The sequence below is a fragment of the Esox lucius genome, chromosome 4 (genome assembly GCF_011004845.1).
Source record: "Esox lucius isolate fEsoLuc1 chromosome 4, fEsoLuc1.pri, whole genome shotgun sequence".
Classification (NCBI taxonomy): Eukaryota; Metazoa; Chordata; class Actinopteri; order Esociformes; family Esocidae; genus Esox; species Esox lucius.
Window position 1 is genome coordinate 17,498,780 of NC_047572.1, and position 26,888 is coordinate 17,525,667.

Consider the following 26,888-nt stretch of genomic DNA (forward strand, 5'->3'; position numbering starts at 1 on the left):
GAGTTCCTCTTTTCGCCATTCCGGGGTGTCGCCGCACCAAGAGCGCAAAGAGGGAGTCCTGCGAAAAGAGACTGCCAAAACCTCTCCTGGCCTCTACACACCTTCCCCCAGTCCCACAAGGTGCTCCGGCATGCCCCAGAAAGGAGGTATACGCTCTTTCTTCCCCCAGAGAATCGCGGCAGACCTCCCCAGAAGCCCCGTTTGAAAGATTACAGAGACCCCGAGGGATGCTACTGCAGCAAACGCACCTCGCAACCGCGAAAATTTTCAACGTCTGCCCGAGGACCAGAAGCATTTGGTTGGCCCCTGACAGAAGCCCCTGAGGATGTCCGACGGCAGTGCGAGCATGAACCCCGACGATCGGCCGGTTAAAAGTACGCACACTAGTATAATGCTAATGCGTTATTGTGTTGGCTTTACATTTGCTGCAAACATGGCTGCAATAATATCGATATGTTATTGCATGTGTATGTGCATCCCATTTTATCCCATCTTTATTTTCCCCAATAAAAAAAACACTAGGCTGTTCGATGGTGAGTCACTAAAACAAAACATATCGAGTTATTGATGCCAGTTTTTGATGCTTGACTCTGCTGCTTTTTTGAGTCTTCAGATGTTTTGTCTCTAAATGCACCGAGGATAGTGTGACCTGTGCCCTAAGGAAATGCCCCTTTATTTTTATTATGGGGGATGTCTCTCCGCGAGCAGTGGCGATGCTGCATGAACTCGCTTTACGCGCCGCACGCCTGGTGGTGGGTACATGAACTGTTCAGAATCCGAATTCCCGGGGAGAAAGAGAGAGAGGGAGAGAGAGAGATTAGCATCTCCAATGAAACATTTCAGGCAGTTTGACGATGACAGCGAAAGGAAGACTCAAAGGTAAATTTAATTGTGTTGCTTCATTTTGGGATCAAGGGGCTGTAGGCTATGCACACTGTCAGGGTTTGATGAAATGTGTAGGTGTCACGAGTTAATTAGTGTATACGTGTAGGTAAAGATGCGAAAATACGGGATGTTTTGGGACTTGCCGTTTGAGCGACCCTGAACAGTATTTGTTGAAGTCCTCACAATGCCATAGGTAATCGGAGGGTTCGTAGTGATTATATTATCTGATGTAAGAGCTATAGCATGGCCTACATATGTCGATATTTATTTTAAGACAGGGATAATTGTCGCACAATTATTTCGTTTAAACGTCGTTAGGGTGCAACTTGTGATGTAGGAGACTCGTTTCGGTTCAATAGTCTTTAAAACATCGTCCTCCAGCTATGGATGTGTTCTTATTTTTATATATTTGGTAGGTAATATGGTGCATGTCGTTTTAAATTAACGTTTGTCAGTGGGCTACTCTCATAACCTGGATGTTAAATCATGTCTTAAGAAATTAGGTGCATTTTCACGAATCGTGCGCTTAATGTCACACTTCCCTCGCAACACTATAGTAATGTATTGGCCTCTCCGGATTCTCCTTGTCTTACTGACTGCCAAATTAGAGACAAAATGGAGTTTCGGAATGCTTAGTTGCGTATCAGCATATTGTAGGCTGTTGGCTTCATTAAGGCCGCATAAGGCAGTTATTCCATTATTGTATTATGGAATATTGAATGTAAATATGAAGAGCGGCTTTGAAGCGTGGGCGGCATCAGACGAGGTGATGGAGGTTCGACGAGTCTTAATACGAGATATCTGTACAGATTGTCTTGTTTATCGTGGTCACCACAACTGTGTGCACTTTGTGCGAAATCACACGCAGCTATGCCTGAGGTTGTCGCTGGTTTTTGTGGATTAAATAGGTGTGATTGACTCGGGCGGGCAAGCCCTGGTTTTCTGTGTGTGTGTGTGGAGTGCGTGTGTCTCGGTGCATGTGTTCTGCGCGTGCACATACGTGCGCGTGTACTTGTGTGTTGGAACGCAGCTGGGCTATTAGTGCTCAGCTGCGTTAGTGAACTAAACGGTAGTCTGCACACCCATACACATAGTCTAGCACAATACCATGATGAGAATGTTCAGTGGGGAGACACAAATCCCCACAGCAAGAGAAAACACCATTCAGAGGAGAGCAGGGAGCAGAGGGAGACATGAAAGAGGGATCTTGTGAGTAGGCCTGTGAAATGAGCAGGGTTAGTTGGCCTATATGGAGCACAGTTATGGTTAGGTTGTTACATCCTGAGATGGGTTTATTGGCTACTGTGTTTGGGTTAGAAGAGTGGGATAAATTGGAGGTATGAGCAGGATTTGGGAAAGAGAGACACATACCAAGAGAGAAGAGAGTGCAGAACATCACACAGGCAGATGAATGGAGGCAGTAGACCGGGACGGAGTGTGGGCGAGGTGAGGAGAGGAAAGAGAGAATATGACAGGCACATGAAGGAGGTGAAGTATAACGAGAGAGAGAGAGAGGGATGAATTACAAGATATAGACCTAGACTGATCGGCAAAAATGATCTCACATGACCAGAAGGATCTTCTGCAACCATTGTCATAACATTTATACAAATCAGGGATTTACAGTCCTAGGAACCACATAACATTCAGGGTTTAATTCTAGTTCTACGCTGGTGTCTTATCATGGCCATACTGGTGTTCTCCTCATGGCTCACTTTCTGAGGAACGCTGCCACTAACCCAGCAGTCTTATTTCTTCACTGAATCATCATCAGGTATTACATTAGTGGGGTTTCAGGCTAAGCGTTTGAGCCTTTCATTCATGCTACCAGTCTGAGAATAGAGGCAGTTCTGCAGCCTAACCCAGCATTGTCTGAATTCTTTACATACATTTCACTTCATAACTTAAAGAAAGATGGGATTGTATTGGATAAGCCACTGTTTTAAAGAGTGTTAACTATTTAATCAGTGATCAGTAATGAGGAAGACATGACGGATGAATGGATTTTACATCCATGAATACAAGTATACACACACACACATCCACACGCCCCTCCTGGCATGGCTCTGGGCACTCTACTCGGGCATGGTTTGTTTTGCGTTCCCATACTTTCCCATGTGGCTGCCTTGCACCTCGTGGGTGTGGGAATGTGTGTGTTTGAGTGTTTGTAGCATTTATGTGTGTTTGAGAAGGGCTTTGAGTGAGTGTACAGTGAGTGTTTATCTCTGTGAGTGTATTTCAGCTGTACGGCCCATGGTGAGTATATTCCAGCTCTAGGGCCCATAGTGAGTGTATTCTAGCTGTAAAACCTGTGGTGGGTGTATTCTAGTTGTAGGACCCATAGTGTGTTTATTCCAGCTCTAGGGCCCGTAGTGAGTGTATTCCAGCTGTAATACCTATAGTGGGTGTATTCCAGCTTTAGGGCCCATAGTGAGTGTATTCCATCTGTAGTACCCATAGTGAGTGTAATCTAGCTATAGCACCCATACTGAGTGTATTCTATCTTTAGGGCCCATAGTGAGTATATTCTAGCTCTAGTACCCATAGTGAGTGTATTCCAGCTGTAGGACCTATAGCAGCTGTATTCCAGTTGTATGGCACATAGTGAATGCATTCTAGCTGTAGGGTCCACAGTGAGAGTATTCCAGCTGTAAGGCCCATAGTGAGAGTATTCCAGCTAAAAGGCCCATAGTGAGTGTTTTCCAGCTATAAGGCCCATAGTTAGTGTTTTCCAGTTGTAGGGCCCATAGTTAGTGTATTCCAGCTGTACGGCACATAGTTAGTGTATTCCAGCTGTAAGGTCCATAGTTAGTGTTTTCCAGCTATAGGGCCCATAGTTAGTGTATTCCAGCTGTAGGGCCCATAGTGAGAGTTTTCCAGCTGTAGGGCCCATAGTGAGTGTTTTCCAGCTGTAGGACCCATAGTGAGAGAATTCTAGCTTTAGGGTCCAAAGTGAGAGTATTTCAGCTTTAAGGCCCATAGTGAGTGTTTTCCAGCTTTAGGGCCCATAGTTACTGTTTTCCAGCTGTAGGGCCCATAGTTAGTGTATTCCAGCTGTAAGGCCCATAGTGAGTTTATTCCATCTTTAGGGCCCATAGTGAGTGTTTTCCAGCTATAGGCCCTATAGTGAGTTTTCTCCAGCTTTTGGGCCCATAGCGAGTGTTTTCCAGCTGTATGACCCATAGTTAGTGTATTCCAGCTGTAGGGCCCATAGTGAGTGTATTCCAGTGAATGGGTCACACCTTGATGGGTCACAGTCATGTGGGCAGTACTATAGCAGGACAGAGTATTTATAGCCCTTAGAGAATGTACTGGAGGGAGAGGTAGCGGGAGGAAGAAGGGAAGGAGAGAGGAAGAGAGAGCGAGATTGTCTAATGAGGACATGCTGTTAGGGGGAGGGTCTGTTGTTACTGTTAGTGTGTCCGTGTGTATCTTTGTGTGTGTTTGTGTGTGTGTATGTGTGTGTGTGCGTGTGTATGTGAGTGTATATATGTACACAGATGGTCCTTCATGTTTGAAGCGTGTATTAATTGCACAACTTCAAACAACTCTTTAACCCCCCTCCACTCACCACCACCTTCAAAGACCCATAGATCTGTGCTAGGCTGGTAGCTGATACGGGTCAGAGTTGGAAGAGGCACAGACACAAACATACATGCACACATAGAGATTAGCAGATGCATAGGCACTTGCATGTGTACTATAGCTTCCCTCCTCACTGCCTCCCATCCCCCCTCAGTGTTCTTCTCTCTCTCCTGGCTCATTCACTGCTCCCATTCTTTCATCACTTCGTTCCTCTATCTTTCATTTATTAATGCAGAGACAGGCCAGAGTGTGGGAGGAGCAGGAACAGGCCCCTTAAACCCAGGCTAATGGACCCAGTCACACAGGAACAGGCCCATTACACCCAGGCTAACTTACCCAGTCACACAGGAACAGGCACCTTACACGCAGGCTAAAGCTCCCTATCACACAGGAACAGGGCCCTTACACCCAGGCTAATGGACCCAGTCACACAGGAACAGGCCCCTTACACCAAGGCTAACATACCCAGTCACACAGGAACAGGCCCATTACACCCAGGCTAACATACCCAGTCACACAGGAACAGGCCCATTACACCCAGGCTGATGTATCCTGTTACACAGGAACAGGCCCATTACACCAAGGCTAATGTACCCAGTCACACAGGAACAGGCCCATTACACCTAGGCTAACATACCCAGTCACACAGGAACAGGCCCATTACACCCAGGCTAATGTACCCAGTCACACAGGAACAGGCCCATTACACCAAGGCTAATGTACCCAGTCACACAGGAACAGGCCCATTACACCTAGGCTAACATACCCAGTCACACAGGAACAGGCCCATTACACCCAGGCTAACTTATCCGGTCACTCAGATTAGAGACTGGTTTATGCAATGATGTCACAGAGCAAATTGACAAAAGTCAACAGTTAGACTGTATATTTCTGCAAATGCACGTAAGAAGTAATTTTACATCTTACATTAGATATAAATTAGGGTTTATTTATATTGTTCTTATATACACTCTTTAAAAACATTTTATTTCCAGTTACTTCCTAGGATTCTGAAAGGTGTACCTACAGTATGTTAGTTTCATAAAAGGGACTTTATGTTATTAAACTGTCTGTGGAAATACAGTATTCAGTTGGGCTGGGGGTTTGGAGTAATGTGGACTATTCCCCTTTAATGCCTTTTTGTTCCCAAGTACAGTACTTTCTAGAGCTCTCTGAAATCTGCCCTACTTTGTCTCTGTTCTCAAAATCACAGTCTTTATCACACATACACACACACACACTCTGTTTTTCTCACTTGCACGAAAAAACACACTCAGATCTTTTCATACCCTCGCACACGATTACATGCCCAGAAACCATACAGTGGCCTGGCATGACAGGTGAGGGTTGTTTCGTGGTGCTGGGGTGAGACGCTGGGATATTGTGGTCATATACAGACTCCTGCCATTGCATGAAGAGTTAGAGACATTTGGTAGTGGGACTAAGGCCGGACATTAGACAGCACCTTCGTCCTCCTGGGAATAGAACAGCATGGGCCATTTCCCTGTAGGCCTAATCCCATCCACCAGCCAGCTCTGTTCTGTCCATTCACCAGGGGACAAGGTTACTCTACTGCAGTCCTTTCCGAAATGAGTTCCATTCCTGGTTAGCCTTTAGCTTAGTGGGCTATGGGCAGTCTGTGTCTTTGTTGAATTTCCTCCATGGATGACTAGTGAGAGCTGCAGGGCCTGGAGGTGCGGTGTTAAGGGGTGATTTAAGTGGTGAAGGCAGCCAGGAGTTAGTAGGGGACAGTTAGAGGGTGATGCATAGAAGGCATGAAGAAACAGAAGGAGAGGAAGGGAGAAAGTCCTACTTTCCTGAATGTGATCTAGGCCATTATCTGTGTTAGCACTGGTGGGGCTCCACAACGCTCTGTGGATCCTGCAGAACAATACCTTTTTGCGTGTGTGTGTGTGTGTGTGTGTCCATGCACAAGGGCACATGTTGTGTTTCTATGTTGCTACGACATCTGTATTATCTGTCACATGTATTTAATTTCTGTCGTGTGTGTGTTTGCACGCGTGCATACTGTATATGTGTGTGTTTGCGTTTGGGGCGCGAGTGTGCGAGTCCTCACGTGCGACTAGCCGCTCTTGGTGTATCGCTCTCCTCGTCAGTCAGTTTCCCTCTCCAGCGGTGCCCTGGGGGCCTTCATTATGTAAGAGAAACACTGCTGCAAAACGCAGGCCGATAACTCAGCCGTCCCCATGCTTCAAAAAGCCTGCCAGAGCATCTATAATACACACAGAAGTACACAATAAAAGCACACAAAATATAGACCACGTGTTCACACACACAGTATGTACAGTGCACACACACACACACACACACTTGCTTGCACATATCTTATGCACCCACACATACGCACACAATCCACCCTGGTTGGATACACACATATAGAAACTGTATGCATGATGGCATATATGTTGACACTTAGAAACGCACATGTGCAGACACACACACATACATGCACCTTGCTATTTAGAGCAACATTACAAATACTTATCTATTATAGAAGCACGCAGGAGAGAAGACATATGTGACAGAGGCCCACTAATGATGGGAGCAGAGAGCAGCAGAAAGGAGCAGAGAGGAGAGGAGGTTGTAGTTTGCAGCCAAATGAGGAGTAAATTATCCCTCTCCTTGATCAATCTGGTGCAATGTGCAGAGGTAGGTAGGTAGTCCCTGCCTCCCACTGCTTACTGGTCTGAAAATGATCTGACTTCTCAAGTCGTATTTTTTTTTATTTCCTTTTTTCCTGTTCACCTCCTCTTGCTTTTCCTTTCCTTGTGTTCCCCTCCCGATTCCTCTCTCAACCCTACCGATTTCTTCTCTCAATGCTCATTATTCCTCCATCTTTCTCTCTCTATTCCTCCATCTTTCTCCCTCTCTATTCCTCCATCTTTCTCCCTTTTTATTCCTCCATCTTTCTCCCTCTCTATTCCTCCATCTTTCTCCCTCTTTATTCCTCCATCTTTCTCCCTCATTATTCCTCCATCTTTCTCCCTCTTTATTCCTCCATCTTTCTCCCTCATTATTCCTCCACCTTTCTCCCTCTCCATGTCCCTGATTCTCCTCGTCGTTTTCTCTGGGCAGCGGTTCCCTTCCCACTGAGCCACAGGCTCTCCATGAAGGAGGTATTTGACTGTGAGGGGAAGCCCAGAGTTGACCTGCTCAAAGCCCACCTCACCAAGGAAGGCCGCCTGGAGGAGATGGTGGCGCTACGCATCATCAATGAGGGAGCTGCCATCCTACGCCAGGAGAGGACCATGCTGGACATAGAGGCCCCAGTCACAGGTGAGGAGGAAAAGAAAAAGCGACTGTGGACTTGGGAGGAGGGAAATTACCTATATATGGAGGGCCCGGTCCCTTTCAGAAGCTGCAAGAGAGGTTGAGTGTGGGAGGGGAGGGAAGAGAGTGAGGGGTGGTTATGGGTCATGAGAAGGGTGAGGTAGGGAGACCCAAGCACAGGGATCAAGGCTTGGAGGGAGATATGAATTGAAAGTACATCTGACCTTATGACTACCTGACTAAGTCATCTGCTATGTGTCTTTGGGTTAATCATGAATGTCACTTAATTGATGGAATCAATTGCCTCCACTATCCATACAGCAGTTTGGCTGCCGATATTATGGTGGTGAACAGGGAGAGCGGGGTTGGGGGGGGTGACTGACAAAGGAACAGAGGATGGTTTGGTAGATAAACGCAGGGAGTGACAATGAAAGAGGAGAGAGAAAAGCTACTGTAGCCTAGCCTACAGACACCAGCTTAAAGGTGCTGCTTTGATTTGTTTAGCTACCAGCTGACTTGTCTTTCTCTATGAAAATGCTAGCTTCGAGATTATTTCATGGTAGCACGTGTCATCCTTCCAAACATCATAAGAGCCTTTCCCAGACACAGCTAGTCCCCCAGAGAGAGGAGGTGCTGGGCAGATCACAGGCAGGCTTCTGACACACACTTGAAAAGATGGACACACACACACACACACACACACACACATAGCAGCCATTATGCTTCATTTCCCCAACACTTTGTTCTCATAGGTAGATGCATGACAGTAAGTTATGAGTGTGTGTGTGGTGGGGGGGGGGGTACACTGTCAGAGTACTGCTTTTGTAATTTGACATCTTAATGGAACTTACATGAATGAGAAAGGAAAGGCTTGATGTCTACCTTTCTGCTTTTGTTTTTGCCAGAGACAGTTCATAAATGTACGATATGGTTGTACTATCTATAGTAAGTGGAATATATCAAATGTAGAACTGTCAGGGGTTTTGTAATACCGAGGTTGTATTTCTGTACCACTTTGGGTTTTGTTTGAGGTCGTATGTTAGTCTAACATGTTTGTAATGTTCAGTGTGTGGAGACATTCACGGCCAGTTCTTCGACCTGATGAAGCTGTTTGAGGTGGGTGGTTCTCCTGCCACGACACGCTACCTCTTCCTTGGGGACTACGTGGACCGGGGCTACTTCAGTATCGAGGTGAGGGCACACTGGAGTACCTAGTGGACACTATCAAGTGAATGCTATCCTGAGGACTCATTATCTAATGCATACTGGGAGGTGTTTACCAGGTAGCTTTGAAACTCGGACTTTGAGCCTGACATCAGATGAGTAGATAGCTGGTTTTGAGTCGTACTGGTGCTGACAGATCTGTCTGTGTGTTTTGTTTCCACTATGTCAGTGTGTGTTGTATCTGTGGTCGTTGAAGATCCTCTACCCAAAGACGCTGTTCCTTCTGAGAGGGAACCATGAATGCAGACATCTGACAGAATATTTCACCTTCAAAACAGAATGTGAGTACCCGTGTTCTCCTCCTCCCATATCATAGCTTCAACTCCTTCTCCGTCTCTCGTGTCTTTTTGGATCCAGCGCTGGTTCCATCCGTCCTCTCCTTGTTCATGCAGCCTCCTTTCCTTTCTTCTTTTTTCCTCTGGTTTTGGATCACGGTGGCCCGTCAGAGAGCAGGTGATTAGCAGGAAATTAATTTGTCCCTTAGTGATTGGCCCAGGGACGTAGTTTGCTGTGTATGATTGGCCCAGGGACGTAGTTTGCTGTGTGTGATTGGCCAGGGGACGAGGAGGCTAATTTCCCCTGATGCTTATGGTGAATAGTGGGTGCCCTCAATTACCATCTGCTGTGTGTGTGTGTGTGTGTGTGAGGGGCTGGTGAACTGGTATTAATGAGCTCTTCCCACACTAGGCAGATGGAGAAACTGACAAACACACTCACAAAAATACACACACACACAGCATATTTTAGCCAGTGCCCTTTAATGCTTGGCTACATAACTATGGTGTCTAGATTTACTGTGTTGTATTTACTTGCCCTTTTCCCCACCTCGTCTGTCCTCCTGTCCCTCTGCCCTCCCCATCTCATTCTCCTCAGGTAAGATCAAGTACTCTGAGCAGGTGTATGACTCATGTATGGATGCGTTCGACTGCCTGCCACTGGCTGCTCTGATGAACCAGCAGTTTCTGTGTGTCCATGGAGGGCTATCGCCAGAGATCCACACGCTTGACGACATCAAAAAGGTTCCGACTCAACCAACACTTTGCTGAATGTGTTTTTCTTTTTTTTTATAACACAAGCTCACACACAACCCCTTATTTTATCCCACTAATGCCCTGGTTGCCATGGCGATTCAAACCTCGGTTTGACTCTTCCTGTACAGTACATGCTGTTGTTTCCATGGTGACATCTGTATCTTCCTCTGAGCACAGCCACCTTTTCCTATATGCAGACGGACCCCCGTGCGTATAGCCTAATGGTCGCTAGGGGGACACCCGTGTTATTAGCATTCCTTTTACACATTCACGGCCTCGACATACAGCCAACAGTTAGACAAGTTGAATATACAAGGTGCAATTTCAAAATATCTGCTGATCTGTGTCATCATCAATCACTGACATTAATAGCCCATGTGGGCTGTCCCATTAATCTTTACATACCAGTAGTATTAGATGCTATTTATTGCTACTGCCATCTAGTGACAATGTGGAGTGGTAACGTGTACTGGCACGTTAAATTCTGTTCAGAGCTCACATCCAAGCTGGTCAGAAACGAGGCAGCTCCTGTCCCCAAAAAGCTAGGGGCAGCAATGTCCCTAAGGGTTGTAGCTCTTTCAATAGTCCAGTTGAACCGGTTCAAAGAATTGCATTCATCAAGTGTTCTGGTTATGTCATATGATTATGCCTGTTGTTTATTTGTCAATGCATGTGTCTGTTATGTTGGCTTCTCTCTGTGGTGCAGTTGGACAGGTTCAAAGAGCCGCCAGCGTTTGGGCCCATGTGTGACCTGCTGTGGGCCGACCCACTCGAGGACTTCGGCAACGAGAAGACGCAAGAGTACTTCGGCCACAACACAGTCAGGGGTTGCTCATATTTCTACAGGTAAAACACGTACATTATAAGACACAGACTCCATTACAGATATAGTCTCCCTCACACAAACACACACAGACAGGTTTGTCTTACTATCCTTCTGGGAAGTGGGAACATGACAACGTTCATATCCTAACACTGAACCTATCTTGTAATGCCTAAACAGTAACAATGTGCCCAATTGTAAGTTTTTCCCTAAACCCCGAAATATTCCCCAGTGGAGACCGGATAAAAATCCTTGGGGACTGATCTTTCAGATTTTATTGTCTTTGTTGAAACTTCTGTCCCCCAATTGTACAAATAGACATGGATCTTGCACACACAAACACACACATACCCAAAAGTGTATAAGGACAAGAAATAAACCTTACCTATACTGATACCTCACATCAAGTCAGTGCGTTATGTATGTGTGAACAGTGACTACACGAGATGAAGGCATGAGGTGTTGATAGCTAGGAGAGTTTGTTTTATGTCACATAAACATCCACCCACCTCTAAACCAAGGTTTTGATGGTATACTCCAACTAAGACAAAAAATGATTACACATGGAAAACATTTTATGATTGACAGATGTTTGTAATTAACCAAAACTTCAACTGGAAATGGCCATCTAAAAATATAAAAGTCTTACACAGTACTAGGCGTGATTTACTGATAACACATTACACACTGATCGTTTGACGTTTTCTGTGGCTGAACCTCTTATAACTTACCTGCAAACAAATCCACATGATACCTCTTTATTGTGGACTGCTATCCTTGGGTTGTTATTATTTGTCAAATACATTAACAGTGTTTGTCAGTGAAATCTCCTGTTTTTTCCTTTCACTCATCTCATGTCTGAAACTAGCTAAATTAAGATACTGATCATTTTCTTTATTAAAAATTTTTATCTTTTCAAATTGATGTAACCAAAAACAACCCCCCCACACACACACACACAAGGTACTGCAGAGGATTTGAGTGTTTAACTTTAGGCTACAAGCTGCTTCAGCGATCCAACCAGAGAAAAATCGGGATGTGTATGACAGCTGTAATATTGTCCAGTTGTCTACCAATCCTCACACACAGTTCAGTTTCAGCATTAAACCATATCCCACAATCCCCAGGGACACTGCACTGTTCTGTTTCCATGACGACTGGCTACTTTTGCCATATTTGGAGTGATATTAAAATAGAGTAAAGGAAGAGACCGACATGGAAGTAATGCATGAGAGACCAGGAGATTGGAATGATGAAGAGTTGAGAAGGATTTCATAATATGGTGATATTCAATATGGAGGACAAACCACAACGCGCTCAGTGCAGCATACTGTACACTACCCTCCTACTAGATGTGCATCCCACTGTTTCCTTCTGTTTGTTTTGGGCTAATGTTGACCTCTGGTGGTCATTCAATGTAATTCATTTCTGATTAGGCCTTCTATCCTAAACAAAGGATAACCAGAAAAGGAACCAGGCAAGACTAGTTCAGCCGGCCCACAATTAAAAGTGATAAATGTTGTTGCCTTCACTGGATTCAAACCCAGGTCTCGCATGAGAGTGGCTTTGTCTTTACACCACTATACCACGGTACTATATGTTTGCACAATGTCGGTATAGCATCTCAACATTAGATCATTTTGTCACGTGGAAACTTCAGGCCAGGTTTGAATATTTCACTAGACACCATTAAGCATTGTGTAAAATTAACTAACGTTTCTTATTAAGTTAACCTCCACCACAAATAGCATCTAAGAAATGTATGACTTTTGCCACTGGCCGTTTTAACATCTTATTAGCCAGTAATAGGGTTACTAGTATCAACTTACTACTTAACACAGACAAAGCTATTTCATGGCGCAAAAACTTTTGTTTTTCTTTAATTCGTGAATGACATTGATACAATAACTTCAATATAGGTGAAGATGCAGCTACTGAAGGTTGTAACCAGCAACGTTTTTATCTATCCAGAACAAAGCCTAATGCATTTTTAGTTTTTTACTGTGATGAGATTCAAACACGGGACCTATTGGTTGCAGGTCTGCATCTCAAACCACTACACTATTTAACAAGGGTTAGTCAGCCGGTCAGAGACCTTCACTCTTCTTGGCCGGCTCCGCTTTCGCAGTCTGGGCAAAAATTGTTGGGGTGGTTTCCGGGACAGATTAAGCCTTGCCTGGGATGGAAAATAAATTCCAATGGTTTTCCAAGTGTAATCTGTGTCTATGAAACCAGCCCTATAGGTCTTTGAATTAATCTGTATCTCTCTCTCCGTGTTACTTTCAACTCTAGTTACCCTGCAGTGTGCGAGTTCCTACAAACCAACAACTTGCTGTCTGTCATCAGAGCACACGAAGCACAGGATTCTGGGTAAGAAATACTTTTTGTCCAATTAACTACTTTTTGTGCAACTAAACCCAGTTCTATTACGACAGCAAGTCTTCAGTATGCTGAGAGGCAACCTATCCACCCTAGTTTTTGTTATTTGAATTGGTTATGGATTGTGTGTTTATTGGATATGGACAATGATTGTTATTTTAACATTACGGCAGTCAAACCAGTAAATAATTTTATTTACAATCCTGTTTCCAAACAAATTGGGATGCTGCGTAAAATGTATATAAAAATAGAGGAGAGGGACAATCTGACTTCGTATGAGCGCACAGTTCAAAAGCTGACATCCGTGATGGTAAGGGGGTGCATTAGTGCACATGGCATGAGTGACTTGCACATCTGTGAAGGCACCATTACTGCTGACCAATATATACAGGTTTTGGAGCAACATCTGCTGCCATCCAGGCGACATGTTTTTCAGGGAGAGCATTGCTTATTTCAGCAAGACAATGCCAAACCACATTCTGCACGTATTACAATAGCATGGCTCCACAGTAAAATAAGTCTGGGTGCTAAACTGGCCTTTCTGCAGTCCAGACCGGCCAGTTGAAACCCATTGAAAACATTTGGCGCATTATAAAACGAAAAATACGACAAAGGAGACTCTGAACTGTGGAGCAGCTGAATTCATATATCAAGCAAGAATGGGAAAACATTTCCAAACAACATCAATAGGTCTCCTCAGTTTCCAAACGCTTACAGAGTATTATTAAAAGAAGTGTTGCAACACAGTGGTAAACATGACCCTGTCCTAACATTTTTTAAATGTGTTGCTGGCATCAAATAAAAAATGTGCTTATATTTTTCCAAAAACAATAACATTTCTCAGTTGCAACATTTGATATGTTGTTTTTGTACTATTTTGTAAATGATTTGCACATCATTGCATTCTGTTTTTGCATTTTACGCAGCGTCCCAACATTTTTGGAAATGGGGTTGTAGTTATATTGCAGTATTTGTTGCGATTAATTGCAATGAATCACAAATTCCGTTTGTGTTGGGATTTTGCTCAAAATAAGGTTAGCAGAAGTAGATATATTCGAAAAACCCCAATTTATAACTGTAACATTGAAGGATGGAGGCAGGACACAAGCGCGGGGAGAATGGAGGACATACTAATAAATGAACAAAATCCAAAAACAGAAAACGGGATAATCAGCTGGGAAAGACAGGAACAAAATTAAACCCAGAACAGAGCAACGTTATCTAAGGGTGGAACCAAAGTAAAGACTGACTGGACACACCGGGGAAGCTTGAACTAAAATAGGGTCTGTGATGAGGGAGAACAGGTGTGGGCAATAATCAATGAAAACATGTGTCCGTGATGAAGTGAGGGCGTGGGATTCCCATGCCAGAACGTGACAATGACCATCCCTGGTAACTTCTTTTTACACAGCCTTGTTGCTCTGTGTTTATGATTATTCTGGAAGGATTCAGTGTATTTAAAACACTTTCAGATAATTTGTTAACAGTTTAAAAACATTCCCTAGAATTACTGAAAGATACCTCCTGTTAACTCATTTGCTAAATACGTGTAAAAAAAACAAAAACATTTTTGGATGTTGACAAAAAAAATTGGTGCTGTATTCCAACCCCTAGGATTTTAAATACTACACTGATTATGTTGTAAAATTATTTTCATCCATGTTGAATGAATAATTTAGAAATGACTGCACATTCTGAACATAGTACCTCACATTTCAGGGTACGAAAGGTATCTGGGCAGTTAATCCATCCATCACAGAAATTGTTAACATGAGGTGTGCCATGAAAATGAAAAAAGAAAGCATTAGTGAGCTCAGCAGTGGTTAATGATGTGGCAGACCAATCAAGAGCTGTACAATGAAAGACCACAGAATGCTCCCCATAATGAAGGAAAAAAACTAATAAAACAAAACCCTCTCCAGCAGGTAGGCGTGGATTTATCAGCTGTTATCTTCCACAGAAAACCTTACCATTCAAACTACAGAGGCTGGACTGCAAAGGGGAAGAACACTAAATACCCTCACAAACCGGATAAGCCAAAAACGACATAAATGGGCCTGCTGAGTTCTGAAAAGGGGTAATGTGGACGAGACGAGACAAACATTAGCATGTATCAGAGTGATGAGAAGAGGACCCCAAGCACAGAGGCATTGCCTCAAAGGAGTTTTTCAACACTGAATTCAACGGAGCATGCTTTTTACATGACAAGACTAAAGGCAAAAACACCCAGAAACCAGTAGGAAATAAAGATGGCTGATTTACAGGCCTTTCAGAGTATGGTGTGGGCATGGATTAACAAGGCCATTGGGGAGCTAAAAGCAGATACAATACCTGTACATACATATCCCTCTGTAGGGATGCCCAGAAAAAAGTTTACATTCAGGCTGGAAAAGCAGTTTGCCATCATTGACTGTCTGTCTAGAAAGACATCGGACAGATTATTGTTCCTGTTTCAAATCCTCCATTATTGTTGTCCTGGGCAAACTAATATGGATCAGCAGAATTAATCTCAGTCGGTATGAAACTCATACTGAGTGCCTGGTCCAGTACCATCTCAAAGCCATCCCTAACCCTTCCTTCGACACATTCCAGTTTGCTCACAGAGCCAGCAGGTCTGTGGGCTACACCATCCACATAGGCCTCCACTACATTATCCCAGCAGGTCTGTTGGTGACACAATACACATAGGCCTCCACTACATTATCCCAGCAGGTCTGTGGGCTACACCATCCACTTAGGCCTCCACTACATTATCCCAGCATGTCTGGGGGCGACACCATCCACATAATCCCAGCAGATCTGTGGGCGACACCATCCAAATAGGCTTCCACTACATTATACAAGCAGGTCTGTGGGCGACACCATCCACATAGGCCTCCACTACATTATCCCATTCCTTGACAAATCAAAGAGGAATACAGCTGTAATCTTAGTAGACTTTCCGTTGGATTTATTTTTCTAGTAGTAGTTCTGGGATGATGGTTCTGGGATGATGGTGCATCCCAGAACAACTATTAGAAAAACCTTTCCAGATCCATTTCAGACTATTTATCCCTCAGCACTGGAACAACGCAAAGATGAGTACTGTCATCCCTTTTCTATTGACTCTAAACCAGGGCTCTTTAACTCCAGGCCTGGAGGGCTGAAACATTTCATTTTTTTTCTTTTACCTTGTAGTGAATTGCACTCACCTGGTGTCACAGATCTGAATCAGGCCCTGATTAGGAGAGGATCTACTAAGTTGAATAGCCCTGTTCTACACCAGTGACTGCACCTCCAACAATGCATCTGTGAAACTAGTTGAGATCGGGTGATCCTCATCAGTGATGGTGACATAAAGAGGTCAACAGGCTGAAGGCTTTGGGCAGTTGGCATAATCTGGAACTTAAAACATTCAACACCATGAGGCTGGTAGTGGACTGGAAACGTCAGACCCCGTAACTTCTCCACCTTGAGCTTGAGACCCAGCAGTTAGTTCAACTGAACCATAACAATTGCCAGGGGTCATCATCATCTTCCACAATCTCAGATGGGACGATATCACATAGACCAACAGATGTACCACTTGTGGGAGCTGAAAAAAACACCTCAGACGTTCGAGCCCTTCGTCCATCTCCACCCTCCGCTGAGGTCAATAATTCCAGGGCAAGGACGCATGCAGGAAAAGCTCCTCCCAACCCGGTCATGCACTATTCAATGAATTATTTGACGGCATGAATGGAAAATCCCACCCCCTGAACAGCCCCCCCCCCCTGCGTTGTGGTCCGTCATGCAGAGTATTTGTAGATTCACTTAACAATGCTGATTTTGATTTAGACCCTTTACTTTCAACACCAATGTATGTGATTCTAATTAGCATCCTAATCACTGGACCATGCCCCTGTTCAGCTACCGCATGTACAGGAAGAGCCAGACCACAGGCTTCCCCTCACTCATCACCATCTTCTCAGCGCCCAACTACCTGGACGTCTACAACAACAAAGGTCAGACACACACAAACACACACACACAGACACACACACTTATTAACTTTAAGTGTGTAACAGACCTCCCCTCTCTTTTCCACTGTTAGCTGCAGTACTGAAGTATGAGAACAATGTTATGAACATTCGGCAGTTCAACTGCTCCCCTCACCCCTACTGGCTCCCCAACTTCATGGATGTGTTCACATGGTCCCTGCCCTTCGTTGGAGAGAAAGGTGGCAAAAATGACAACTTCGACATATTGTTTAGAGCAAAAGAAAAGCAGTGTACCAATGTGAATGTTTTTTCTTTTTGTCTCTGTCTATGCCCGTCTCTCTTCTTTCCTTTTTCTCTTTCTTTCACTCATTTCATTTAATTTCAAACTGTTTTATTTGAATGAGGTAACAATGTACTGTACACTGTACTTTACAATCAAGATTGTCAACAGAACAATTTGTAGGATGTTTCTCTCTTTCTCTCTCAACCCCCTATTTCTTGCCATCATACTGACTGTGCCCCCTGACTCTCTTTACAGTGACTGAGATGCTGGTGAATGTTCTTAGCATCTGCTCAGATGATGAGCTTATGGAGAACGATGGAGAGGAAGAGGTTTATGATGGTAATCAGATCTTTATATATAAAGTATCTGCACATGCAAAAACTGTCTGATTCCCACATTACACAACTTGTTTTATAGGAATGCAGACACATTTTCATTTCAGTCTGTAATGTTACTTCAGCCTCCCTTTTTACACTCTTTTGATTGGTTCCCTCTAGCCAATGCGGCAGCAGCTAGGAAAGAGGTGATCAGGAATAAGATCCGTGCCATCGGGAAGATGGCCAAAATGTTCCAAGTGTTGAGGTAAGTAAGATTCAGTGTGTGTCCGTCCGTACATGTGCGTGTGTTTGTTTGTGAGAATGTGTGTGAGAATGTGTTAGATTATAGTGTATGTGAATGTGCGCATTGGTATTTGTGTACAAATGTATTTTTGTGTGGAGTTCCGTGAAAAGGTATTCATCCCCTTTCTGATTTTATTTATTTTTGTCACTAGATATTTTCAGGTCTTTATCCCAAAGCTAATATTTAAGTGGTGCTGACTGAAAAAAGAACAAAGGCTCTGTCTAGTCATTTCATTTATTTAATGAACATTGTTATTGAAAACCCATTGCTCCCCTGTGAAAATGGAATTACCACCTCACATTCAATAACTGGTTGTGTGCATTGATTGCAACCAAATAAAGATTTTTGGTCCACTCCTCCATGCAGAATAGTGACATTTATAGTTTTTAATTAGCATAAACTGCTTGTTTAAGGTCCTGCCATAAAATCTCTCATCTCACTGAACAGGCTAAAACTAAACGTTAGATATATTCCTCTGGGCAGCTGTTTGGCAGAGGTGTTCAGGTACCCTATTTTATAACAATTTCACTTGAGATTGTGAAAAATTAGTTTTGGGAGGTTTTGCAGTTCTAAATGACAGTTACTTTAATTTCATCAACCTACGATTAGACTTTTATGCTTTTATTGACCTACATTTGTGCACAGGCCAAGTAACGCATGTGCTCAAGCAATAATGAACAAATGAATTCAAGTGTGTTAATTAGCAAAACACAGAGAGCGCATATTGGAGAGGGATACACAGTGTGTTCTTAACACAAAGACTCCGCTTCTCTTCTTTGGTTGACATTTTAAGTTAGGGATGTCTTTTTAAAAATATTAAGTTGAGCGTAAACCATCCATTTGACTGACCAAGCTATAAAATAAAATGCAACGTGAATGTTCACTGCATCTAGATCTGATCATGCCCCATCTCTGACCTTTTTTGGTTTGGAAATCTCTGACCATGGATCTCAGTCAGACTGGGTATTGTTTAACAAAAAACTGACAGGTCTTCTGGGTGTCGGATTCAAAAATGTCACTTATATAGTTCAGCTCTAATATACACTTCAGGATCTAGTGAAGAATTATAATTCAAGCAAACTCTCCCCTCCAGCACAAATTATATGTCAATCAGCTTACAAATGCCTTAAAAATAATATTTTGGGATATTTTACATATGTTAAAAATGTGGATGGCACTATGATTCTCACTTGAACAGCAGTTAAGTGAACTGCGTAGAATCATAGCAAACTTGAACAGACTGAGGCATTTGGCTTTCCTGAGTCTACTGTTGAGGAAGTGTGCCACTTTTCTTTTCAACAACAGAACTTGGTGTGCTTTCTGTTGACTAATAGAGATTCAGCATTTTAGGATGCAATTTTGTATGTACCCAAAATAGTTTGTGGTTTTACTGCAGAGAATGGAAATTATGGAAATTCATGATTACAATATATTATATTACAATGCAAAAAGTCTACATAATGTTACATAATGTATTTTATATGTGATCAATACTGTTGCATGCAGTATTTCGTTTTTTACCAAACCTAACAGGAACCATGTCACCCAAAAATCTCCACTTTTGACTCATCAGTCCAGAGAACATTCTTCTTAGAGTCTTGACAAGTGCTCCCAGATGTGTTTCGGCAAACCTGAGTTCACTTCTTAAAGAACATCCCATCATACTTTTTCACAGCACTTCATAGGTTGCCTGTGTGAGTGTGTTGCTAGTCCTTCTGTTATATGTGTGTTCTAGGGAGGAGAGTGAGAACGTTTTGACCCTGAAGGGACTGACACCCACTGGCATGTTGCCTAGCGGAGTTTTGTCAGGAGGCAAGCAGACACTGCAGAGTGGTGAGTACACACTCACACACACACACATACACACACCTATGTGTTTTAATATACATGTGAGGACCAACAATCTTTTACCATAAGAAATATTTTCTTGACTCCTAACCCCTGCTGTAGCCTTAGCCTAAAACCCTTTAAACCACATCATAACTCCTAAACCTGACACCTAACCCTGATTTTAACTCTAAATTGAACCCCAAGTCTAAAATAGCCACTTGTGGTTGTACGGACTGGTCAAATTGTTAGAATTTTCCTTTACTCTTCCTGTGAGGACCAGTAGGAAATAAGTATAAAAAGATGTGTGCACAGACACATACAAAAACACACACGTTTTTCTATCCTCGTGGGGACCTGAGATTGAACCCTGAACTGGAAATCCATATGCCCTATTTCCTTCCCCTAACCCTAACCTTAATGGCAATAACCCAACTTTTATGCCCACACTTTACCAAACCTAAAAGTAACCCTCATTCTAACACTATACCCAACAGTACGTTTATCCCAGAACCAAACCACTGAGCCATAAATTGTTCCCTTGTGAGGAGTTGCCAAATGTCCCCAAGATGTTCAGTTTCTCATCTTTTTGTGCACCTATGGGGACACAAGGTCCCAACTGGTGCACAGAAACCCAACCATACATACACCCATACAAATACATATACACTTTCTCACACATTTGAATGCACATATATTCTTTGTTTTTTTATTTGTGTCCCTTTCATTTCCTCAGTCATCTTTCGCTTTCTATCTCTGTCTCTCTCCCTGGACTTGTCGTGTTTCTTTCCCTCTATCTTGTCCTTTCTTTCTCTCTCTGTCTCTTCTCTCTCACTATTTCCTCTCTCTAGGTCTCTCTGCCTCTCCTCTGTTTGTCTCTCTTTGTCTCTGTCCCTTCATCCCTTGGTCATCCTCTGTCACTTTGTCATTCAGTGTCACTCTCGCCTCACTACTGCTGAACAGTATTAATTGCCTGGTGTGTGAGTGTGTGGGCTAATGCTAGCTATGCCTGAACATGCTAACGCTCCCAAAGCCGCAGTGCGGTTATGAGGGTTTTGCATGAGTAACCCTCACCCTCCCTCTCTTTCTTACCATCTCTCTTTCACTTTCTCTCCTTCTCACTCCTGCTTTCTCTTCTCTCTCTCACCCTGTCTTTCTCCCTTTCTTTGCCTCCATCCTCAGCTACCATTGAGGCCATCGAAGCCATCGATCCTGTTGAGGACGCAGAAGGTAAATTCCACTCATGCCTCCACAATGAGAGAAAGCGAGTGAATGTGTGAGTGGTTGACATTTTCGAGATGGCGAAATATGGGGAGGAAGCATGGCCACCCATCTACACCATACACTTACCCTACATATTCCTACCCACAATGCATCGAGCTCTTCTAACAGCACTGCTTTTGATGAAGCAAAACACACCCTCTCTCACCCCTCCAGACACAAATCACACTAAGACAGTGACTAAGCATGAGTGTGTGCGAGCTGGGGGATGTATCTGACCCAGGGATAACTCTCAACGTTGTCCACACGTAATGACATTGTCCCTCCAGAACCTGGGATAACTCTCAACGTTGTCCACACGTAATGACATTGTCCCTCCAGAACCTGGGATAACTCTCAACGTTGTCCACACGTAATGACATTGTCCCTCCAGAACCTGGGATAACTCTCAACGTTGTCCACACGTAATGACATTGTCCCTCCAGAACCTGGGATAACTCTCAACGTTGTCCACAAGTAATGACATTGTCCCTCCAGAACCTGGAATAACTCTCAACATTGTCCACACGTAATGACATTGTCCCTCCAGAACCTGGGATAACTCTCAACGTTGTCCACATGTAATGACATTGTCCCTCCAGAACCTGGGATAACGCTCAACACTGTCCACACGTAATGACATTGTCCCTCCAGAACCTGGGATAACGCTCAACATAGTCCACACGTAATGACATTGTCCCTCCAGAACCTGGGATAACGCTCAACATAGTCCACACGTAATGACATTGTCCCTCCAGAACCTGGGATAACGCTCAACATTGTCCACACGTAAAGACCGTGTCCCTCCAGAACCTGGGATAACTCTCAACATTGTCCACACGTAAAGACATTGTCCCTGCAGAACCTGAAATAGGAAATAGTGTGCCGCCTGTGAATTTTTGCATTGAAAATGAAATCTCCATCAGACAGATTTCAAACACATGGCCATGGATTGGTCACTATTATGCTGCTGTTACTGTACATGTAAACACATATAGATCTGGAGAAATAGTATATTGTAAGTGTGCAAGCCAGGTTGGTGTCTGTTCCATTTCCAGTCAATTTGGAAATTGAACCAAATTCCAGATGTTTCTCTTTGAAAATCATGAAAGACAATTTTGGTATACTTCCTGAATTGAATGGACTTGACCTGGATATGACCTCTTGCTTGATGTGTATGATGCATCCTGTCTGTAGTCTGTGAGTTCTAACTGTCTTATTACGTGTCTCCCCAGCCATCCGAGGCTTCTCTCCTCAACATAAGATCAATAGCTTTGCAGAGGCCAAAGGTCTGGACCGGATCAACGAGCGCATGCCCCCCCGCCGCGATGCCGTCAACAGCGTTGGTCTCTCCATGGGGCGCATGAACATGGGGGAGCCCAACGGCACCGACAACAACAGCAATATACAGTGATGATTTAAACACCAATACAGATCCATTCTGAAACACAGACATAGTTATGAAGTACATACATCCACAAATACACACCTGGGCTTAAATAAACTGGATTTAAACATACATACAGAAGACCGAAAATGCAGAATATACAAGTAAACATTTACCCGTAACACGTTAGTGGTACACAAACACTCTTGCGTGCGTGCGAGCGCGAGCGCATACACACACGGAGATGGCCAGACACACAACATTCTCCCCCACCCTGTCCTGTTGCTCCCCAGCTCACCTCTCTGCCAGTGTGGCAGGACTGTGCCATGGATGGTTGAGGCCTCATGGTGGACAAACTGTACTACAGGTCCTACCATGACTTCCTGACCTGACCTGGTCCCGCTAATACAGCTCCCATACCAGACCACCTGACATCACTACACTACTGAACACTCTACCGGACGTTCTGGAACACTCTAATGCAAAACAAAGAGCTACTGTTCCATTCTCATTGTGTAGTGTGGCTGAGTGGGTGACGGTTGTTTGTTTTCTGTCATGTAGGGGGTGGGTGAGATAGGGGGATGGGGGTGAGGCATGGGGGTGAGAAGTGGACTGGGGCTAAGGTGGCATGTGGCAAAATAACCTCCTGTCTTATATTCTGTTTTCTCTTCTAAGTTATAAGCAGGAAGGGGTGTTTCAGCCCGGTTAGTGGCTCAATTCATTCACTTGATTTTATAAGATAGCTAGATAGATGGGGAGACGGACCAGATGGTTTTTATGACATCCCTAGGAGTTTGTGTATTATAATTTTTTTTTATGTGCATTTGCAATTGTGTGACTGTATGTGTGTCTGTGAGGTTGAAAATGTGAATTGCATTTTATTTTGCAAACATACCAGGTTGCGCTATCAAACATTTTTTGCTACTAATACTATACAAAATTAACAGGAATTTTAAATTAAACATTATTATCTTAAGACAATGTTGTCATAAGGTTCAAAATGCAGTCTTGTTACCTGAGTATCCTCTCATCTTATTTTGTAAGCCAATATGTTTTTTGGTCATTAAGCCACACAGGTGTTAGGCCACCATTAGTTCACTCACAGTACACGCTGCCTCTAAAGTTAGATAACCACAATGGAACTTAAATCAGTTTTAGGAGAAACATCTATCTATTCAACCTGCTGGGACTGTCTTTACATGTTGATGTTCTAATGCTGCCTAGATCATTTCCAAAATGAATTTCAGTTCAGTGTTTTAGGGGCAACCTCTATCACTTTGACGTATCCACTTGTTTTGACTGTCTACAAGGTTATGTACTATCACTGCCAAGTCCGTCATAGATTGACAACGCATAGAACGGACACCTGTGTCCGTTTCAAATGTAGAAATAACAATGACGGATTATCCATTTTGCTGGCATGCAATCCAAATCAGCATTGAGTTTAGTTCTTTCTATGAATTTCTACGGTGTCCCTTCATGTGTTGTCTAATGTGGCCGGTTACCTGAACTGGCAGGAGTAAGGCCCGACAGCTACATGTTTTTTTGTTCTACCTTGCAAATGAAATGAAGTGTTTTAGACTAAGTGTGAGCGGTGACTAACAGAAGTCAACAGAAGCTTATTTATTTGTAAAGCATTTATAAACGCATCAGTGCATGCAGTTAGGTTCTTTGAAAATAACAATAATGTGAAATTCTATTTGTGCCGTGCTTCAGTATAGTAAGTTCATTTTCTTCTTGCTTCGAATTAACTTAGGGATAATATTTATTTTGTACAATTTTGTTTTTAAATTAATTAATTGATACATTTTACTTTTCTCATGTTTTTTCATGACAGTATTATGAGTTTGTTGTTTTCCCATGAGTCTGGAAGCTTGAATGAGACCTTCTTTTTCTGTTGATGTACAGGAGTTTTTTTTAAACCTGAAATAGCGTGAATGAATGACCGTACTATAAAGAGACACAGACTAATGTTCAGGCAGCCACAGCATGATTGCATGGTAAACTCATCTGTAACAGCCAAAGGCAGACACAGTTACAGAAGTTGTCTCTCACATTTTAAAGGAAAAGTGTACACTCTAATCATAATTCTTAAATGATATTCTTGTTATTTAATATAATTATTCTATTTATTATTAACATTATGCTTAAGCTCTCTGCTGGTTGCTTTTGTGTTTTGCTGATCCTCGTTTGGTCTCATTGTGCTTTATTTTGAGGGGTGAACTTACTGGAGACCTCGTGCCATATAGTTTGTGCCATGGTTCTCTCTCTCTCCGACTCCCTTATCAACACACACTGTAAGCATGCCCCATGGGACGAAGCACTTTTTCTACTCTTGAATAAAATATGCATGAACCTTTGGCATATGTCTGTTTATTTACCCCATCATACGCTCAAATACAGAAACACAGAAAACACACATCAGGTTCTCTAAATGGAGAATGTGTCTTTAAATGACACTGGAACTGACTGGGCAACGTATTAGTTCTAACGTTCTTCTAATGAAGACGGTTCCTAATTCATGACTTGAGAGGTATTTCTCCTCACCACTCAAAAGGAAAATTACTGGAAATACACTTAAAGAGTCATTTGTATAACTTCTACGTTAGTAGTACTCTGATAAACATTTTTTTTTGTCTCTGTTCTATCTGGCAGTTCAGAGCTTCTGCTTTTTCTTGTCCATATATTCGCTTGGTTGGAAGATAAAGCACGGGAGGGAAAACACTTCATGACCCTGAAGTCAAATACAATTACAAGTAACAGGAATGTATTTACCTTTATTTAATCATGCAACAAATTAAGAACAGATTTTTTTATATATACAACAATGAAAAGCATATAAACATTAGATTTTTCTTTTTACATTTAAACACATTAAAGTTCAATAAATTATTTAATATGTAAGATGTACAGTGCTCTTACCCTAAGATGTAAAAGTGATGTAAGATATACTGGAAGTGTCTGTGAAATCACCTCGTCATCAAGCTAAAGATCCAAATATTCCTGAAAGAGACCTGGTTCAACTGATGTTCATTCCAGGGTGGTGATTAAAATATCAGTCAAATCCAAGTTATGCGACCGAGACTGACATCGTGGGTTTTCCTTCCTTTGCATTCATTACTAATTTTAGATCTCAGACTGTAAGTAGTGTTAGACATGATACCCTATGTTAACGCAAGGTTTAGATTTTATATTCCTATCCAGTATTTTGGCCGTTGTAAAAATGCTCTTGACAGATCTACACAGCAACTTAACATTTGTGTGGAAATTCCAAAAGGTGGAAATTGTGATGTCATGTGAGATGCCCACCCAAATTAAGATACAGTACAGCTGCCAGCTGCCATTGGGTACACTCACATCTTACCAGTAGTTTAGCGGAGGGTATACACAGGTAAAGGTCTTCTACCAACTTTTCTGTCAGTGGGCATAGCGTATACTGACATCTTACTGATGTGTATGAATGTAGTACAGTGAACTTATGCATATGCAATATACATTATTTTTGTGATGGATAAAGCATGCAAAAGGTAGCATACAAAAGCCAGTCGCATAATTATTACAAACTGTCACGGTTGTGGTAACACACAGCCGCAGAGTCAAAGTAATGGAAATAATCCATGTTTAAAAAAATAAAATAAAAATGAAAGGAGACAAATAAAACCAAAAGCAGCAACCAGTGACATTGGGCATCAAGTGGAAACACAAAACCAAAATAAACCACACCTGGTGTGGCCACATTTAGAACATAAATAGGGTCCCCAATTGGAGGCAACGATCTACACCTGCCTCCAATTGGGGAGACCAAAAGGAACAGAGGTGGCTAGAGGCACACCTTCCGTCCTGTCCTGACTATGACCCCAGCCCAGTACAGAGATGGCTAGGGGCATAGCCAGGACGTGACACAAACGCAACATTTGTAATAATTATCCAAATAAATGTAGTCTAGCAGACAAAACTGCCAGCTCTGTTGGTGCACTGCCAGAGGTTGAAAGATTTTGGAAGCAACCGGATCCTCCATGGTAAGGACTTGGTACCTCCATTGGTACAGACAGTACCGTATCAGTAAATTACGTATTTTTGTCTTAAATCAATTGGTCAATGTTGCGGTTTGGCAGTATTCCCTCCTTAACTGCCTTAGCTGGCTAACGTTTTCTAGCTAACTTTACTGTTGACAATTTTTTAGTTTTGTAAATGGTATCAAGTTCAATTGGAAAATATAGGTAGGGAAGCTGACATCAGGACTGGTTGCCAGTTAGCTAGATTTCTTATTTAAAACCTTTCAGCTTTCATATGGCCAAGAGTGGATCATACATAGCTTGCTATTTTAATACAA

At 42.9% G+C, this 26,888-nt stretch overlaps 1 protein-coding gene across 3 annotated transcripts; it reads left to right on the plus strand.

Moving 5' to 3' along the window:
* Positions 1–24,915, plus strand: ppp3cb (protein phosphatase 3, catalytic subunit, beta isozyme). Of its 3 annotated transcripts, none has more exons than XM_010898408.4 (14): positions 1–374; positions 7,567–7,767; positions 8,828–8,952; positions 9,155–9,266; positions 9,859–10,004; positions 10,723–10,862; positions 13,132–13,209; positions 17,107–17,201; positions 17,291–17,416; positions 17,716–17,799; positions 17,958–18,042; positions 19,817–19,914; positions 21,091–21,138; positions 22,404–24,915. In XM_010898408.4, exons 1-14 carry the CDS (start codon positions 326–328, stop codon positions 22,580–22,582), a joined length of 1,566 nt encoding a protein of 521 aa, XP_010896710.1. In that variant the 5' UTR covers positions 1–325; the 3' UTR covers positions 22,583–24,915. The 3 variants fall into 3 exon arrangements, with proteins under 3 accessions (XP_010896710.1, XP_010896711.1, XP_019901210.1); XM_010898409.4 differs by lacking the exon at positions 1–374 and adding an exon at positions 751–879; XM_020045651.3 differs by lacking the exon at positions 1–374 and adding an exon at positions 7,038–7,140.
* The last annotated feature ends 1,973 nt before the right edge of the window (positions 24,916–26,888 follow it).

What these genes read in the sequence shown, in the direction of transcription:
- ppp3cb (XM_010898408.4), top strand. Translation starts at nt 326, where the DNA reads ATGTCCGACGGCAGTGCGAGCATGAACCCCGACGATCGGCCGGTTAAA. An exon ending in GGTTGCTCATATTTCTACAG is followed by an intron (nt 10,863 to 13,131) that starts GTAAAACACGTA and finishes TTTCAACTCTAG; the next exon opens with TTACCCTGCAGTGTGCGAGT. An exon ending in AAAATGTTCCAAGTGTTGAG is followed by an intron (nt 18,043 to 19,816) that starts GTAAGTAAGATT and finishes TGTGTGTTCTAG; the next exon opens with GGAGGAGAGTGAGAACGTTT.